This window comes from Mytilus californianus, unplaced genomic scaffold (genome assembly GCF_021869535.1).
Source record: "Mytilus californianus isolate M0D057914Y unplaced genomic scaffold, xbMytCali1.0.p SCAF_1, whole genome shotgun sequence".
Classification (NCBI taxonomy): Eukaryota; Metazoa; Mollusca; class Bivalvia; order Mytilida; family Mytilidae; genus Mytilus; species Mytilus californianus.
This window is the reverse complement of record NW_026262581.1, coordinates 10058415-10078691: the sequence shown is the minus strand read 5'-3', so window position 1 is coordinate 10078691 and position 20277 is coordinate 10058415. Positions and strand designations below refer to the sequence as shown.

Sequence of the window (20277 nt, the reverse complement as noted above, 5' to 3'; positions counted from 1 at the left end):
AGAATACTGGTACTTGCCAAGGTGTTTAAAAGTACTACATTACAATAAAAATATACAACTTGAACATTGTCTAAGAATGACTGTTTGAAAGAATAAAAATGTTTTATAGAAGTTGACTAAAATTCATGTATAAATGCATGCTCTTCAGATGCTGGTTACTGAAGACCTAAAATGTCCATGTTTAGAGCTTTATATTGTTAGGTTTACTATGTCTTTTATGCTTACGAATAATATCTCCTTTTCCACTTTATTTCATGTATCATAATTTTTGGATCAATATATTCCATTGAGAAGAAATCGTTAGCACTACAGTGTATATAAATTTATTGTATGACTTTTCAACTTTTTATTATTGTTACCTAACAAAAATGTCCTAGATTTTAGTGTAAACTTATATATGATTTGCTCAATTAATTTAGTCATACTGAAATCAATGCATCTGCATAAGTATAACAACATTGTTTGTTGAACTTTTTTTCACCAACTTAATATAAATAACTGTTTTTTTTTTGTATACATGGTATAATGTTTTTGATTTTAGGAGACACAAAGACATTCTTAGGTATGATGGTTAAATGATGCGTTTTTTTGGGCTTTATTTTGGTAATAAGATCTTAGCTAGAAAAACAAAAGTTTATCTTTAAAAAAATCCAGTTGATTATTCTATAATTTTTACAATTGACCAACATTTTATGTAACTAGTTTTGAAATTTATCTTTTAATTGATTCAAAATAATGTGTCTCATCGGTTTTCAGCACTGTTTTGATTCAGAAGAAAATTGTATACCATATCTATACAAGAAAATACACAAAAACCTTGTACTACATTCTGACAGATCTTATGTTATTAGCTCACACCAGTCCAAACACCATTGTGATCATACCAAATTACTCAATACGCTAAAGTTCTTCATGTGAAATTAATTAAGTATCTTTTATTGAAATATTTAAATATATACAGAAATGAAAAGATACATGAAAAACTTTTGGTTCTTTGGTTTTTAATTTAAATCACGTTTTTTTTTTTAAATATTAATAAAAGAATGTGGCTTGAATTCATATGCAGCTTGCAGGGTGTGGTATCCATCTAATAGATCATAAGGTGAACAGAAGATGTTAAACTTTCTCCTTTGTTCTTTGTGCTGATCTTGTTGGCAGGCATACTATATCTTCTAATATTAATGTCTAAGACAAGTACGACAATCTGAAAAGAATCAAACATGTTTCCTATAAGGACATGTTGCTAGTGTTCTGTCTCTAAGATGAGAGAACTGTAAAGAATTCTTTCACCTATCACTGTATACAAATAACTTGCACTGTTTGAATGTTAATGGCTGGATTATATGACACTTTGTTACTTGTTGAAGTATGTCATTGTGAACTGTTATGTTAGACAAAGGGATATATAGAAAAAAAGTATTGAACTTTGACTGGTTCTATTGATCTTCAGTCACACTTATTTGTACAAATGGATCTGATTTCAAAAGGTTTTTACATTATTATATTATGTATCATGTTCAATTTTTTTCGATTTTTTAAGCCAATTATTGTCTATTTTCAGTTCTTCCAGCACGCCAACAGTTCCATATTCAACTACAGATATATTATATGGCAACGAGGTTCGAAACTCACCTCAGCTGGATGAAATTAGACAAAACAGTTTTATTGAATACAGCAAAGATAAAGACCGTCTTAGTTCTAACAACCTAGTGGACTTTAATAATCGAAGACCGGCAAGTAAAAGTGGAACCAGAAAATCATTATCTATAGAAAAAGGTAAGTGTCACTATGACAGAATAGAATTGTTTTAATAGTAAATATAGTATTATCTTGTGTTTAGCCTTGGTTACTATTTAAAACCTCCATGGTATAAGGGAATTTAAATTTTACATTTCAATAGATCTAGGATTAGAAACATGGATTTTGTTTTCTGGCTAGAATTCAACAGAGAGAATTATTCCAATATTAGATGTAATATATGACCTAGCTAAGAACAAATTGATAAATCTGGTAATTTATTTTTAAACTTTATTGTTTCGACCTTTCAATTTCGACCATGTTTGTGATAAGTTGTATACTTTTGTATTGGAATTGATTATGTATAAGTTTGATTCTGGTAAGTTTTGGCATTTATATATGTAAATATTCATGATATAAATTTTCCATTAATAATCCACATATAGATAAAAGACATGCATATACATGTTAAGTTTAAATTTATATGTGATATGATATAAAGTTTTATGCATTTAAAAATTTTGACAATTTGTCAAAAGCTATACATTGTATTGTGAAAAGTGCTTAACATTTGTGTTCAATTCTTTTCTTGATGTCATCAGGATTGTATCTAACTTTATTGGTGTGATTTTATACCCATAGTTTGCCGCCCTTTACTCAACACTGCCATCATGATGATACTCATTGTTCAGCTTGAACATTCATTAACATGAAGAAGTGGAATGATAAATATATATAAAGAACTTAAACTTTAATTTGCAATGTCAAAGATGAATTGCTAAACAAACATCCCTCTGTTATAAATTACAGATAATGATACTTCTTTAAAAGGTTTATAAACTGATTGTGTATTATAACAATAATGATTGGAAATTTTAAATTTAGGACAGAGTACAGACACAATCATTGTTCACCTTTCTATGAGTTTTGCATTAAACACTATTTCATAAGACCTGTCTTTAGATAAAAAAAATGAGGAGACAATTTTTTTGCTAGATTGACCCTCTTTGTTTAAGAAGAAAGCTGACTTTTGACAGGTCAATTTCTTTGTCTTGACTTATTCAGGCATTAACATTTGAAATTATCCAATATTCATTGTTTGCAAAGTTTGAAAGGACTTTTTTCTTCACCATCAGAAATTAGAGATGTATATCAGAAATATTGAAAATAGGGGGGGGGGCTTTTAGTTTTACATCAATTGGTTTTGAATCTCATATCAAAAGTAATAGAACAAGATTTGTGAATGAACAAGTGCAGATGACATGAAATTGTCTAAATATCATAGCAGATAATGTAGGGTCATGTTAACTTGCAAAGTTGTGCATCATATTGAGTATGTCAGTTATACAGGTGTATATATGTCTTGAATTACATGTACATAACATGACTATTATTATACCCCCGCTTTACCTCTGTCTGTCCTTCCGTCAGTCCATCCGTCAGTCCGTCCGTCCCCTGAATATTTTCGTCGCATTTTTCTCAGGAACTACTTGACAAGGATTTCTGAAATTTGGTTTCAGGGTTTATATAAGTATAAGTTACACCGTGTGATGCGTTACCAGATTCAACACTCAACAACTTCCTGTTTATCGAAATATTTCGGCGGGGGTATCATCAGTGAGCAGTAGCTCACAGTTTTACTTGTATTAGAACTTTGGAATTTACAAGCATTTTTGAAGACTATTGGATGAGTTTCAGTTGTTTTTTTTTCTCTATATGGGATATCAGGTATTTGTTTGTTGTTAAAGTTGGTATAATTGTTCACCTCTAGATGCTTAATTAATTTAGCATGTGTTATTGGGGTGTCCTTTTAATTTATATTTTGGTTATATATTTATATCTTTTGAAACAGTATGTTCTGTCCAAATAGACTTCTTGCAGATAGCATTATTAGAAAAAAAATGTGTATTGCATAGATTTATTGTAATGATATGGACATCATAAGGGATTTCAAATATTTAAAGATTGATTTCACAGATGATATTGAATAAGTATTTTAAAAGCCAATAAGTGAAGCACTTTGAAATTTGGATAATCAATCCTCAACTTTTCATTCAATAATTGATTTTAATTGCTGTTGAAAGCAATTAGACTTTTAAAAATTCTTTCACACTTTTATGTTAGGTATTGTAAACCAATTGCAAGCAGTCGTAGCATCATAGCAACTATTCATGAAAATAGGCTTAAAATTCTTCATTAACAAAATGGCCTTTCTTCAAGCTTTTTTAAATTAGTTTTCTTATTTTCATTTTCAAAACCAGGATTGTCCTATAAGTGTTTACATAAATGAAAGTAAACTTGAATTTCATTTATATTATCTATGAAAGAATACAATACATACGATTGTCATTTGTAAATATCTTTTGTAAATATTGCTCTTTGTACCTGTGGAGGTTTTATCAATGTTATGGCTGCCATTTTAACCAGTTTTTGAATTTTTGGTGGATTTAAGAATGATTTTTAGACATATTTACTGTCCTCAGAAACCTACTGGAGAACCCTACCTTATAACGGGCAGGGGTAAACGTATGTATAAAATGTTGTAAAAAATGGATTTTTATTTTCTACATACCAGTATTGATATCACATTGCTTTATCATACCTAAGCTCTATGGTCATAAAAACTATGTACTATCAATAGTTTAACATTAATGCTTCATAAATGACATATGTTTAAATGAAAGCATATTTTGGTGGTGTGAAGAAGCTTTTAAAAAGTTTGTTGTTTTTTTATCACTTAAAACTCAATAGTCGAAGCCTTTTTGATGGCTTGATATTTTTGTCTTGAACCAGTAATCTGGTGATCTGTTGACATTAGTCTCAGTACATTATATAAAAAGTTTGTGCCATATACCGCAAAAATAGTTTCCTCTTTAATTTTGTGGACTCTTGCTCAAGTTACTGGACTGTCAAGACAATCTGTTAATTCTTATGTGGTGTGTCATAACTAATTTGCTTTGTTTTTGCAGTGAATTTTAATAAAGAAAGTGATGACAATTTGAGACCTATACTGCCAAGTCCAGGGAAAAACGGCAATCAGTACCGACCTAATGGTTTACGGAACGGTTTACTCAAGGGAGACCCCCTGTATGGTTCAAGGGGAGGTAATTATTCATCAGGTAGTTACAATATGAAGCTTCTCTATTACTTTATTTGAATAACCTTAAACTGACAACACTGCTCTGTTGCTGCAAATAATTTTCCCTTAAGAAAAAGAAAACAATTGTTTCCACAGAGAAATTAACAGACATATGTGTCCTTCAATTGTCTAAGAATAATAACTTGTTGGAGAACATGCTACATTGGGATCATAATTTAGTGCCCTGGACTAGTAATTAATGGTCCCTGCATGTTGGCAAGTATTTTATTGAGTTTGAAAATGGGAATTTTTTTTTAAATTATGATTTTAAAACAGCTAGATTTGACTAGTTAATTAATAAAAAAAAATAACAATTTTCCCTGTAAATTTCACATGTTTAAATTACTGTATATTAGAAATTTTGTGTGCATTTGTTATTTCAAACAAATGAAAAAATGTGTGATCAATTATTGAGTTTTCAGGAAATGATGTATATAAATAATGCTATCAAAATTTGAAATGCAAGTTTTTATTTTTGAAAAACCTATCCCTTTACATTTTTCCCCATAATAAAAACATCACAAATAATGTGAATTTACTATACCCTGTTTAACATAACTCCTCCATTTCTTCTATTGTTTATCTCAGTAGAACTATATGCCTAAAGGAAATGTTTGAATCATATGAATGGTTTCAGTTTATTTTATCAAAGATCAGACCAAATATTAAGAATTCAATTATATGTTCTTGAACTATACAAATTTGAATACTGAATATTACAGTTGTAGTACCTTATTATGGTAAGATTACTTATTGTATGAGCTTGCTGAAACTGCAGTTTGTTATTCATTATGCGATAAAAACTCATTTTTACCTTATTTTATCCTATTTTGACAAAATTTCATACATGTATTAAGTTTGAATATCTCTTTTATTTATTCCTTACTTATAAGAACATTTCATGGTGTCTCTACAGAAGCTAAACTATGCCTTTATTTGGTATATTCATGTCCACGTATTCAGTATTTAGGGTCTTTGGTATTTTTTCTGGATTCTTCAACAATAAAAACATCTGTAATGAATTAAAATTTTGGTAGTCAGAAGTTTAAATGGTGTTCCAATGCTTTCAAGCAGAATGTCCAATCACAAATAATCATGGCATGATACATTTTTAGAATATAAAATTGACCATTCATAAAGCTGTTATCAGATGTGGCTACATATAGATGCTATAGCAGATTCATTTTGAAGTCTTAATAAACAAGAAATTCAAAAATTTAACAGAAAAACTATTCTCTTATAATATGCTGGACATCTAAGATCAATAAACTCTTCCAACAACAATACAATATCTATTTCTATGTTGTAAATCTGATGTTGTACCTCAGAGTACTAAACCAAACTACAGTGAGAAGATTAATATGTTCTCATTCAAAAAACCAGATTTATAGAATTGGGAAAGACTATGCTGTGCAATATCAGTAATATATTTGACTCAATTGAAAGTCGACTAACTACATTGCATGTTGCATGAAATCACATTTTGTTAAAACTGCATGTAGTGAGCAGTTTTTGAGAACCTGTTGTAGATTTCCTTATTCTGCTACAATGTATAGAAAAAAATCAGTCAGTGTGTTGCATTTAGATGTCCTAGCATGATTTTTATTTACAAGGGAAGAAGAATGAGGGGGAGGTTTTAAAAATTTTGAATAGTGATAAGTTTTGAATCATAAAAATAACTGAAAATACAAAATTAGATCTTCTATTGAACTTAACATGATCAGTACATAAATATATGAATAAAGTAACTGCATGTAATAACTTTTACATTTATTTTAATTTTTAATTAGTGAAAGGACTTAAACTATGTTCTAGTCATTTTTATACGCCCGTTTACGGGACGTATTATGGTATACCGTTGTCCATTCGTCGTCCACATGTTGGACAATAACTCAAAAATGCTTTATCCAGTTTGTATGAAACTTTGGTGGATTGAATATATCTATTGACGTAAGCTCCCTTTTAATTTTAATAAATTTTAGATTTAACGTTTTCGAGTTATGGGGTTTTATTCATTAAAAAAAGGGGGATTTTCCAGTTTGCAGACATCATCGTTTAAGTGCTTTGAGCAGTTTTCATGAAACTTTGGTGACTGGTTTATATCTATTAAGATAACCTCCCTTTAGTTTCATAAATTTCTGATATGACATTGAGAAGTTATTGAACTTTATTCTTTGAAAAAACGACGGGCATATCATGCGCTCATGGTGCAGCTGTTTATTAATAGATTGTTAAAAAATTTGTATTTTGTACCCTTCATTGAGCATGACTGAAATATTAGTAAAATAGATTTACACCTTGAGTGCGAGTTTTTAAGTAAATGTGATCTGAATCTGTTGTATACTAAATAATTTTAACGAAACATTGCCTACTTTTTGAATTTATGGTATTTTAAATATTTATACTTTATTGCTAGATATATCTAAAATCTGTCCAAGGACAAAAATATGTTTTCCTTTGAAATATAATATGTGAAAAATATTGATATTTGATATAGAAAAACTCTTTGTAAATATTTTGTATTTACTAATAGTAAAGATAACTTTAGTATTATAACCAAGACAACACTTCCACTAGGTTAATATAACTAAACATTGAAAAAGTGCTAAAATTATTTACCGGGTATTTGAAATTTCTTTATATGTTGCATTTATCACTTAGAGGTCCTTGCTGATGAGTATTGACTTCAGATTTGTAAAACATTTTTTTTTTTTTATAAGCAGGAGTGATTTTAAATGCTATATTATTGTAAATGCTCTCCTTTGATCTCCTTCTTAATCTTAGACATTTTTTAATCATTCAGCCATTTTATTTGCTGATAAATAACGATTTTAAGGAAAACCAAAGTGATAATGATTGTGTTTAATTGATTTCCGCCATAAAAATGGACGTTTATTATTAATCAACTATATATAAAGTTATCTGTTGTTCAGATCTTACTGTTGCATTCTGGGTATTGATTATTTCTATCTGATACCATTCATATTGTAACAATGGACAGAAGACAATTACAAAGAAATCTATAAAGTTTAATATGAAGGAATTCATAATTTTACCTGATAATCAAACAGGTGTTGCTACAAATTCAGTTTTTAGACCAACGTCCATGGTTCTGGAAATAGCAAACGTGTTTTCTCATAATGAAAAACTTTTTAATGGACTTTAAAATGTGGACCAAATGGAGAGAAAATAGTTTTGTAAGATTTAAAGTAATGGATGAACGGGAAAAACTGCCAAGAATACACAGTAGTGTTGTTAGGCACCTTTTGGCTTACAATTTACGACACAGTAAGTTATGTGCTGTTTTTAACACCTGATATATTATTTATGTGACTACCATGGAAAAGTGTAAATACAATCCGATAATGGTAATTCTAACTAGGTTTGTATGGAAAATCAAAATGTATCTTTTCTTCTATAAGAGTTTGGAAAAATACAGAAATCAAGATTCTAAACAGCTGCCAAAAAAACTTTGATAGCAATAAGAATTTTAATGAAATATGAAATTGTTTCTGAATATCTGCTTGAAATTGTCTGTAAAAAATAGCATAAACTCTGCAACTAAACAGTTTTAAAAGTAGTTATGAGATGAGATATTTCTTAAAAGTTGAAGGGGAAGTTATCTTTGATGTCACACTACAGAACATCTGGTTTCATATTAAAAAGGTTTGAAAAAAAAAATCCCTTGAATTTGACAGTTGTAGGAAATTAACATTTCATTGCAGGAATTTTTTTCTGAGTCATAAACAGATATCTTGGGTTTTTCAAAGCACTTTTCTTTTTTTATTTGGTATTCATATAAAATATTTTGAAAACTTGAGGTGACATGATTACTAAAGCTTGTAAACGGGGAAAAAGGTGAAAAGTTGCTTGGTTTACTTCTGGTGATGGTTATTTTTTTTATATGCAATGAAATGTTATGTGGATTTTTTACTGTAGTACTGGATAGGATAAAACTGTTCTCAAGTATTTTTTTAAACCAGGATGAAGTTCTACACATTTTTTGAAAAATGCCAATTAAACAAAGACTAATGGGGTAAAACAAGACCATTAAGGTGAACATCAAAAGCTTATACCACTGAATATAAGACAGCAATCAATTGATCAAAAGTTAAGAATATCTGGGACTCATTTAAAAAAAAAACTCACTAGAAAAGTAAGTAATGAACATTTCAGTCATAAACTGAGACTAATGTTAGTCATAAGATTTTTTTGTAAAAAGAGCTCCAGCCCCTTAACTTTTAATTAAATAAAAACAAAATGAACTTGATAAGGAAACACTTTTTAATGTTATTTCAAAAGAAAAATTAGATTCAAGCGAAAACTGTACATAATATTTTTTTTTATTTAGGGAGGTGACTTCTTGCACTAATTCTCTTATGTACAATGCTGAATGGTGACATTTTTTGTCTCCACCCTTCAGAAAATCTTCAAAATTGATTTGACATATAAGTAATAAGCAATTTTCAGAAGGGCTACTTTAAGCTTTCCATATGTCATGGGAATCATTAAATAAGCCTATATTTTGCAAATTGCAGAAATGAATATATATTGAATATTTCACATCAAAAATGGAATTGGGATCTTATGGGATATATCCATACAGTATAATGACCACAACATGTAGTGGTAAATTTAAGATTGAGATAGCATGAATAGCTCTTATAAAAATAATAAGGAGAGATGGTATGATGGCAATGAAACAACTATCAACCAAAGACAAAAGGATGAGGATATATATACAATTGCAGGACACCATACAGCCTTCCAACAAGTCCATTTGGATCATGTAGTTGCTGTGTTTCTTGCCAGCCAAGCTTTAGATTTTGTGTTCAATTTGTCTTGCAAACTATTTGAATAAAAAAATGCACCATAAATTATTGCTTAATTTATTATATATCTAAGATTTTTTGTACTAATTGATTTTATGAAATAAAACTGCACTCTGAAAATAGAGAAATCGATTTAATCACACACAAAATTAATTTGGCTTTAATTATACTTTTTTGTGGTTGGGTTCTTGTCTCATTGATATATACCCACATGTAAAAAATACCAAGGAAAAATGAGGATAAAGAACGTTTTAAATCTTGACACTCAATAGACATAGGATATAATAATTGTACAAGAGAGTTGAATTACAGTTGTTAGGCAATTTGAGATAATTTGGCCTATGTACAATAATGGAATGATTTAAATTAGGTTAACTGGTTGACATAAACTTAAAAAAGAATTATTATGCTATTTTTGTCTGTCATGTAAGTGAGAAGAGGTGATTCTGTACATATTGTACTTTAAACAATTCAAATCACTGGAGGGAAAAAAAAATCAGAGTTTTGATAAATAAGATTCTATCATACTTTAACCTTTTCTTTTTTTTTTAATTATTCATGTAAACTTTTTTTGTAGTGGTTTTGAGGGGGGCTTTGTTGATTAAAAGTCTACTATATAATCAATCTCTTGGCACTGGTCCTTAAAACAATAGTAAATCTAAATTGTGAAAAGCCCTTATATGTCCATTATGATATTTCCATAAAAAATCTTACAATAAAATGATTTGTAAATCATGAATCAATCGCTATAACTTATGATCAATTTTATTAGTAAAAGTTCTGTTGAATTCTGTTTTGAATTAAGCTCTTTTACATAAAACAAAACATTCCAGTTTTCTTCATTATATGTAGTAACATTTTTTTAGCAATGATGTTACTTATCATAAATCCTTCCTTCCCCTTAACATATATTTTGTTATGGTGTAGCATAACCCATTCTTCTACTGTTTCATACAAAAAAGATATACATATTCAGAAAATATTTATGAATTTCTCACAATATATTATATTTCTACTTTAAGGTAGAGAGTCCGATGATTTAATAGCCATGGGGACAATCTGGAGTCCAAATACAGGAGCACAGAAAAACTCAGGTTCAAATAGTGCCAATGGAATACAAAATGTTACAGGCAAAAGTGTTTCCATGGTGGCATCTAACAGTTCAACCACAGTGGCACGCAAAAATGTTAAACCAATCATGGTTCAGAATTCTTCATCACATGGTCGGTCTAATTTCAAAGAAGGTATGTAACTAAAAATCAACATAATTTTAAAAGTGTGATAGAGGAAACTTTTGGACTGCAGTTGTTTAGAATTTTACTTTTTATTTCTCGAATCAGGAAGTCTTGTTATTCAAATTTGACATAGAAAATATGTTTGGTGCTTTTTAGATGAAATGTTGGTTCTCCTGTGCATTCCAGGTTCTTCAACTAATAAAAACTGGCCACCAGGTTATAGCCAATAGTGACGACAATCAATCAATCAATCAATCCATGCCAGTACAGTGGTTGAATAAGAAAGAACCACAAAAAAAGTTTTTAGTCATGGAAGAGTGGAGAACAAATTAACCATGCATGGAAAATAATAATGGGTTAAGGATAAATTACAAAATGTGGATTAGAAAAACAATAGTTTGGTGTGATAGTCAATAGAATTTTAATAATTGAATTTTAATGATTCTGATTTTTAAAGTAAGTGAGAAATAAAGAGTTAACTTGATATTAACAAAGATGTAAATACTTTTCTTTCTTTTACAGTTGAACCAAGATATACAGATCCAGTTATTGGTGCTCAACCCTCTTTTCAACAAAGACTAATGGAGTTAAGTGCCCTTGAATCAGAAACAATTAGATATGAAAAAAGTAAAAAGGTGAAAAAGAAAGTTAGAGACAGAGACTCTTGAGGATAACTTATTGTTAAATTATTTCAAATTAGTTCATCTATATTAAAAGACATAATTTAATATTTATCACGTTAACAATCCCAGGGATTTTTAACCAAATAAAGACTGCTGAATAAGCACATCTGTGATACATGCGTACGTGGTGTCTGTGGCAGTGTGAAGAAGGGGAGATTACTCCTGATCATATCAAGACAAGAATGTATGTTGTTGGAGTTATATTTGAATGAGTTCTCTATATAGAACTCAAGATTTGACTTTAGTCTTTCATAACAAATAAAAAGACATGTATGCATTGTTTAGATAAATCACAGAAAAATTATTTCAGTGTTTTAATTTCATGACTTGAGATGCATTTGCTACAATTGATTGAGAATGGCATGAGTGAAACCTAAAATAAATCTACAATATACATGTAATACAGTTTAAGATTTCCTTGTATGTCAATTGAAAAAGTACTGAAATTTTAAGTTTTGGCTGCTTTTTCTATGGTTTTTTTCACCCACAGATATAGACCATATGCAATAACCAACTAATCAATTCACCAATGTGTTTTTCTGTATGGACAACACCTCTTGTATAGATATTTACTTAGTACGGACATGCAATTGATATTTCTAACATGCAAATATTTGTCAAAATTTATTTTAATAAAAATTATATTAAAAAGACGATACAGTTTATACTTCAAACTGTATCAATTATTTTAATGCAAAAATCACATGATTTTGTACTTAATAAATCCCTTAGCAGACATGCAAATTTAAAATGAATCATTTTAAGAGTATCTATTTATATCTAATCACTCTGCTTGTCATCCAAAATACAGAAATGATTAATTACCATCAACAGAACACAATGTTAAATCTTTTGTTAGGATTTCCTCTAGCTTTGTTTACATAGTACATAAGAAAAAAATTAAATAATATATAAAACTTTATTTTAAAAAGATTATAAATAGTCCAGTAGATTCATATTACGATAGGTTTTACATTGAAAAACATCACAAGTCTTCTTTTAAGATTTGCATTTCAGTAATCTGAATCAATATGGCTGCAATCTGGGAACATAATGTTACCTAGAACAATGAGAAAATAATTATATAATCCTTCTAGGCCTGTTGAAAGATTTCAGATCTTTGTACCTGTTTTTAGACTATAATGCATAGTAGACCATGTAATACAGGCTTCATTGAGCCTTTTAGATCTGAAGGATAAAAAAGTGGACTGATACCTCTTGCTAGCTGAAAGCTAATGCTTGACACTGATGATATACAGATTCTATAAGTAATGCATCAAGTCAAATGACAAAATTTTCAATTGGAAAAAAAAAATCCTAGTCCAGTTTTGGATGAAAAAATATGTTAAAAAAGATGTATTTATATAAGAGAGGATCTGCATGGAGGATGAAAGGTTTTAGTGGGACAACAATCCAAGTCAAATTGTTTTTTGATGAAATGGATACATTGTTTTTACCATGCTAGTACAAATGGAATGTATGAATGCTTATAAACTATATTTTATGGGTGCTGAATTGTCACTGGTCATATGAAATCCATTACTTTATGAATTAATTAATGCTTTTGTTGTTACTATTTCATTAGATCTAAACATACATTCTAAACAAAAAACATTTAAATTACAGGATGTTTTTAGTTAATTTTTATTAATGACTTTTTTGCATGTAAAATTTCATTGAAATGCTTTACTGGGTATGTCATGTTAGAGTTATTCCCCTTTTTATACTTTTATATGTTCTTATCAGTGCATATTTCAAAAATCTTGTCATACTAGGTTTTTTTTCAGTAGAAGATTACAGATAATTTATTCGGTTTCATATTAAGTGAATCATATTTTTATTAAGAATTAAATGTCTTTGGAATTTATTATTTTTTTTCTTCATTTTTTCATTTTCTAAATTTGGCTTTTCAATTTTATGAATCTACAAGTTTAAATTATCAACACATCTAGGTTTCTGTGATTAACTGGATATAAATATGTATATTTATAAAAACCAGTTTATGACTATCAACAGTATTATTTTGACTTATAAGTTATACAATGTAACAAGGTACTTTACTTCATTTGTGCTGAGACTATTATACTAACATTAGTAACTAATGTTAGTATAATAGTCCCAGATTTGTGTAAATTTACGTATTCATAGGAAAATGTATTGCTAGTTTCCAATCTATTGTTTTTATTCATAATGGTAAGTTCAAAAAATTTGAAGAAAAAAAATTTGTAAGTTGTAATTTTTTTAATTTGTCAAAAAGTATTGAAACAGACAGCATTATAAGGCAGATCATATTTGTACAAAAGGAGTGTGCTGTCTAATTTACACCACTGGATAGTCAGAAGCATATGCAAAAATAATAGACATAAAATAATTAAATTCCAAGTTGAGTAACTTAGAAACATTTTCAGCAAAAAATCTGTTTATTGATAGTATAAACTTATCTATTGGAAAGACAGGTATTTTTTTTTATGAAATTCAAACAAATGAGGAAACTAAAAACATTATTTACACAATAGATGTATGTTAAAAGTTTCTTGTTACTTTTTGCTGTCCATATTTTGATTGTTTCTATTAGCATTATTGTTCAAACACTGTCCATATATATGAACATTTATTATTTAACTGAATCTACATGATTCAAATAAAGCTTTTACCAAATGTTTTCTGTGCTTTCTTAGTAGATTGCAAGATAGTTGTTGTTTGCTCTATATCCAGTGGCAAATAGTTCTCGATTCAAGTAATTTTCAAATATTTCTTTGTAGAGGTGATTGTTGTATGTTCAGTGCAGCTGGTTCAGTGGCAAATATTTCTTGACATGTTACTGATACATGTCCAGTGGCAAATATGTCATGATAGAGGTTACTTAAAATGTCCAGTGGCAAATATTTCTGGGTAGAGATCACTGGCACATGTCAGGTGGTAAATATTTCTTGTTAGAGGTTACTGGCACATGTCAAATAGCAAATATTTCTTGTTAGAGGTTACTGGCACATGTGCAGTGGCAAATATTTCTTGGTAGAGGTCACTGACACATGTTCAGTGGCAAATATTTTTTGTTAGAGGTTACTGGCACATGTCCAGTGGCAAATATTTCTTGGTAGAGGTTACTGGCACATGTCCAGTTGCGACTATTAATAGCCTTGATAGTGATGTTATTGACACATTATGTACTTTTATTATTTTATGGCCAATAGGTCGAAGGTCAAGGTAACTTAATAAAAATGGAAAACAAATTGGTAAAATGGTATCTGGGTTTTCACTTGAGTTTCCTTGCTTGCTTGGAATGAAACTTATAATACAGATGTAGGATACAGATAAGGGAAGAAGCCTATTGATTTTCGTGGTCAAAGTCACTGTTACTACAAAAAAAGTAAAGCTGGTTTCTAGATTAGAGGCGAAAAAATTAGCAATGCGATTGGATATAGATATAAGAAGATGTGGTATGAGTGCCAATGAGACAACTCTCCATCCAAGTCACAATTTGTAAAAGTAAACCATGATAGGTCAAAGTACGGCCTTCAACACAGAGCCTTGCTCACACCGAACAGCAAGCTATAAAGGGCCCCAAAAATGACTAGTGTAAAACCATTCAAACAGGAAAACCAACGGTCTAATCTATATAAAAAACGAGAAACGAGAAACACTTATGAACCATATCAACAAACGACAACCACTGAACATCAGGTTCCTGACTTGGGACAGGTGCAAACAAATGCAGAGGGTTTAAACGTTTTAATAGGCGCCAACCTTCACCCTACCTGAAACAATAGTGTAACATCACAACATAGAAAGACACTATAAAATATCAATTGAAATGGCTTAACTCAAAAGTTCATTTGTCCCTCCAAGTATACTAGTATTTTGAACCCTTGAAATAAAAATGTTTTCTCTCAATAAATGCAGTGTGGGAGCATCAGTTTTGCAGTGCCAGCGTTTAACTTGTTAATTTTAAGATTAAGAAATTCTTATTGGAGATGGAAGTAGCTTCACATGAACAAATATGTTATTGAATGGTATGTATGATGGGGAAATTTATCAAGTTTATATTGTACTGTGATTCAGAGAGTGGGAAGTTATACAATATTTGAGCAAAGTATCTGCATTTGCAGTAGCTTAACACACAGTCTTCTTTAAGAAGGTCAAGCAAGTTACATTAAATTGGCAATGTCACAGATTTTGTTCAAATTTTATATACCAAGGGCGGATACAGCCATTTTTAAAAGGGGGGTTCCAACCATATGTCCCCATTCAAAAGCATTGATCGTCAAAAAAAGGGGGGTTCCAACCCCCGGAACCCCCCACCCCTGGATCCGCCACTATATACAACTTAGATTTGTTGGTCTATAACTGAAAATCGATGATATAATGCATTTACCTTTAATTTCTGAAATATTACTTTTTGAATTCTTTTAAAATAGATGTACATTAGGATAGAAAGCACATAAAGTCGGCGAAAAACCTTCTTAAATTTGTCTTTAAATCATCAAATCCATATATTTTATAATATATTTATAAGTAATATGTTGTTGATACATAAATTTCCATTTTAATGATGTAAAATAATAATAGTCAGTAACTTCCTTTATGTGGTAAACATTATTAAAACGGTGGTGTTCTAGGTGAAAAAATTTCACAAAACGTCGAAATAATGGTCATCGCGTTGCAAGTCATATATCACTACCAACTAGGTAACATATTGAACAGATATATCATGTTAAGGGGGGTATTTGCGAAAAATACCAGTCGAGAGAATGTTAAATTTCGCGAGCCTTAAGGCGAGGGAAATTCATTCTCAAGACTGGTATTGTTAACGTACAAAACGCATTGATGATCGTGACATAAAACGCTTTGATGATTGTGACATTACAAGCGTCCAGTCGGATAGAGTATTTTTTGGCAAATACCACGTCAGAGAGGGTAAGAAAGGCATATCCTTTTTATACGACCGCAAAAAAATTTTGAGGTCGTATATTGGTATGACGTTGGCGTCGTCGTCGTCGTCCGAATACACAATGGTTTTCGCACTCTAACTTTAGTTTAAGTGAATGGATCTCTATGAAATTGTACCATAAGGTTCAATACCACAATAGGAAGGTGGGGATTGATTTTGGGGGTTATGGTACCAACAGTTAAGGAATTAGGGGCCAAAAGGGGGCCGAAAATAAGCATTTTTGTAACTTCCAGACATAACTTGTGTGTTAGCATATGGATCTCTTTGACATTGTACCACAAGATTCCATATCACAAAGGGTCAATGCTGGGATTGATTTTGGGGTTAATTGCCTCAAAATTTTAGGAATAAGGGGCCAAAAGGGGGCAAAAAACAAGCATTTTTCTAGTTTCATGACAATAACTTGTGTGTAAGTGTATGGATCTTTCTGAAATTTTACTACAAGGTTCCATTTCACAAAGAGAAAGCTGGAATTGAGTGTTGTGGTAATTGCCCAAAACGTTTAGTAATAAGGGGCCTAAAAAGGGGTTTAAAATAAGCATTTTTTTAGTTTCTAGACAATAACTTGTGTTCAAGTGTATGGATCTCTCTAAAATTGTATTACAAGGTACCATACCACAAAGGCAAGGCTGTTATTGAGCTTGGTTTGGGGGGAAAGGGGGGTGGGGGTGATGAATCATAAGGGGGCGGGGGTCAAAAAAGGGGTAATTTTTTTTTTTCCTTTTTTTTTTGTTTAAAATTTACATTTTAAGTTAGTTATTTTTTATCACGAAGAGAAAGTAGGAATTGAGTTTTGGGGTTAATTGCTCAAACATTTATGAATAAGGGGCCAAATATTGGTCGAAAATAAGGATTTTTTTAGTTTGCAACAAAAACTTGTGTTCAAGTGTATGGATCTCTGTGAAATTGTATTGCAATGTACCATACCACAAATTGAAGGTTGTGATTGAGGTGGGGGATGATGAATCAAAAGGGGGTTGAAAAAATGTGTGGGGGGTAGGATTTTTTTTTTCCTTTTTTTTTCTTTAAAATTTTCCATTTAAAGATGGTTGTTTCAGATTTAGATATGAAAGAAAATAATAATGATACGGTTATATATCATGAGGAATTGAAATTTAAAATTATGTATATTGGAAATTTAGGTTACATTGGAAAGTAATAATTGGCTTTGGGGGGGGGGGGGGGGGGGGTTATGGCTCTAATGTTTAAGGAATAAGGGGAAAAAAGGTTAAAAAACAAGGGTTTCCATTTTAATAGACAAATAATTGAGTAAAGAACATTATTTAAAAGCAGTGTAAGGTTGGTAATTCAAACTCATTTAAATATCTCATCTACACTGCTTTTAAATTATGTAAATTGGAAATTTGCCAATAACTTTATTGTTAATAAATACATTGGAAATTTGCCAACAATTTTAGTGTAATAAACTTCATTGGAAATTTGCCAATATAAAATTTTGCTGATGAAGGTTTTTTGTTTACCTTTAGCCTTGACTATGAAGTCATTTTCTATTTTTATAGCCTTATGATGTAGTTGAATTATTTAATACTTTTATGATGTGTTTAAATGGGGTTTTATCATGTTTATGGTTGCAAATTTATTGTTGTAGTATAATAAACTCCATTTAAAATTTGCCAATAAAAAAAATTTTTGTTTATTTTTAGCTATGATTATGATGTCATTTTCTATTTTACTTTTATGGTTGCAAAGAAATTTTTATTTTTAGATATTACTGTTAAATGATGCTGATTAAGGTTTTTGCTATGTTTAGCCATGACTATGATGTCATTTTCTATTTTAATATCTGTTATGATGTATTTAAATGGGCTTTTATGGTTACAAAGGAATTTTATTTTTAGATATTACTATAAAATGTTGCTGATGCTGATTAAGGATTTTGTTTATTTTTAGCCATGACTATGATGTCATTTTCTATTTTAATACCTTTATGATGTAATTTCCATTTTTAGATATTACTGTTAAATGATGCTGATTAAGGGTTTTTTGCTATGTTTAGCCATGACTATGATGTCATTTTCTATTTTAATATCTTTATGATGTATTTAAATGGGCTTTTATGGTTACAAAGGAATTTTATTTTTAGATATTACTTTAAATGTTGCTGATTAAGGATTTTTGTTTATTTTTAGCCATGACTATGATGTCACTTTCTATTTTAATACCTTTATGATGTATTTAAATGGGCTCCCATGTATTTAGATTTTTGATTATTTATACATGTTACCAAATTGGTCCACATTGAACAAAAACGGTCCAAATTTCAACTTTATTACATTACATCAAACATTGAATTCTACATATTCTTTGATATATTGAAATTAACAAACAATTTAGTTTATGGATATTCCACCATAATAGGTAAATTAAATTTTTTCCAGTTCTTACACCACATTCATCCTGTGTCAGAAACCTATGCTGTGTCAAATATTTAATGACAATCCAAAGTCATAGCTGTATCAAGCTTGAATTTTGTGTCCATACTTGCCCCAACTGTTCAGGGTTCGACCTCTGCGGTCGTATCAAGCTGCGCCCCAGCGAAGCATTTTATTGCATATACCCCGGCGCTGTTTAAAAATGAACGATATTCATTTGATAAAAGTAAATTGGTGAAAAATACACTGGCTATCAACCAATCAAAACTCAGGATTCTTACATAAGGTGTAATTATGGTCAATACACCGTCATAAACCAAGTTAGTGACAAAATGATTAATTTATTAATGAGCTATCTGAAATATTGGAAATACGTAAATCATGAATTATTATATTTTCTTAGGGTTGCTGATTGATTCCTGTTTATCGTTCAGTAGCAGTTATTTCATGCATATTCAGGACGACAAATGAATACAATAGGTAGTTCTGCACGGATAAAGGGCGAGAATTTTGGATTGCCACTGGAAAATGGTATGTTGGATAGGGGCAGAAATTTTGCCTTACAACAGGTCATGTTTGGACTCTCAAAGAGTTGTTGCAAGGGCTGTCTAACGTGCAGAAAGCGTGTCATGCTCGCAGGCTATTCGAGGCATCGGATTTAGCGTCCCCATTCTGACCGGATATGGCTGTGAATTTATACAATATACATCCTGCACAGCCAAACGGACGCCCCACTTTGGATTTGGTTAATTTGGAAATGCTCAATAATCTAGGGATGGTAGGAATATGTCAGTTGTTCCTCATAAATTTCTGGGTTTCCCCAATGAAAACTATAATATATTAGGTGTATGTGTTTTTTTTTCTACAAGTGAAAATAGGGGGGAAAACTAAATTACGTACCTGTTGCTTTAGTTGTGATAGCACATTTTAAAACATATTAAGTTTGCAGTCTCAGTATATCTTACAATTCTGAAATAATTGACGTTTTCACTTGTGTCTATCAGTATGCTTTACTGTATCTGCTATGCTGTTTTATTTTGTCGCAGATTGCGAGACATAGAAATTACAATCCAACGGCAACAGCGTAGACTATTTGTATAAACTTTATATTTCAGAGGGTAGAAGACCTCGATGGTTCATACTTAGTATACAGATGATGCTTATGTTACAAAGTTTCAGTGTGTCATATGTCCAATGTCCTTGGCCTCATTTTCATGGTTCAGAGACTGCTTAAAAATATGTAGCATTTTTTGTCATTTGAATTTCCTACTTATGACAAATAGAATAACTATTTTGGTATATGGGAC

The 20277-nt window shown here is 30.3% G+C and overlaps 1 protein-coding gene across 14 annotated transcripts in view; it reads left to right on the top strand.

Annotated features, from left to right (window-relative positions):
• The window catches only part of LOC127699443 (uncharacterized), a 114839-nt gene extending 100551 nt beyond the window's left edge, over window positions 1-14288 (top strand). For 11 of the 14 annotated variants that reach the window (XM_052203039.1, XM_052203041.1, XM_052203042.1 and 8 more), the window contains 5 exons: window positions 1562-1776; window positions 4707-4841; window positions 5599-5616; window positions 10731-10952; window positions 11466-14288. In XM_052203039.1, coding sequence (XP_052058999.1) covers window positions 1562-1776; window positions 4707-4841; window positions 5599-5616; window positions 10731-10952; window positions 11466-11611 — 736 coding nt within the window. In that variant the 3' untranslated portion in view covers window positions 11612-14288. Of the gene's footprint in view, window positions 1-1561; window positions 1777-4706; window positions 4857-5598; window positions 5617-10730; window positions 10953-11465 lie in introns of all 14 variants that reach the window. The other 3 variants (XM_052203040.1, XM_052203037.1, XM_052203038.1) reach the window with 2 other exon arrangements.
• Window positions 14289-20277: the final 5989 nt, after the last annotated feature.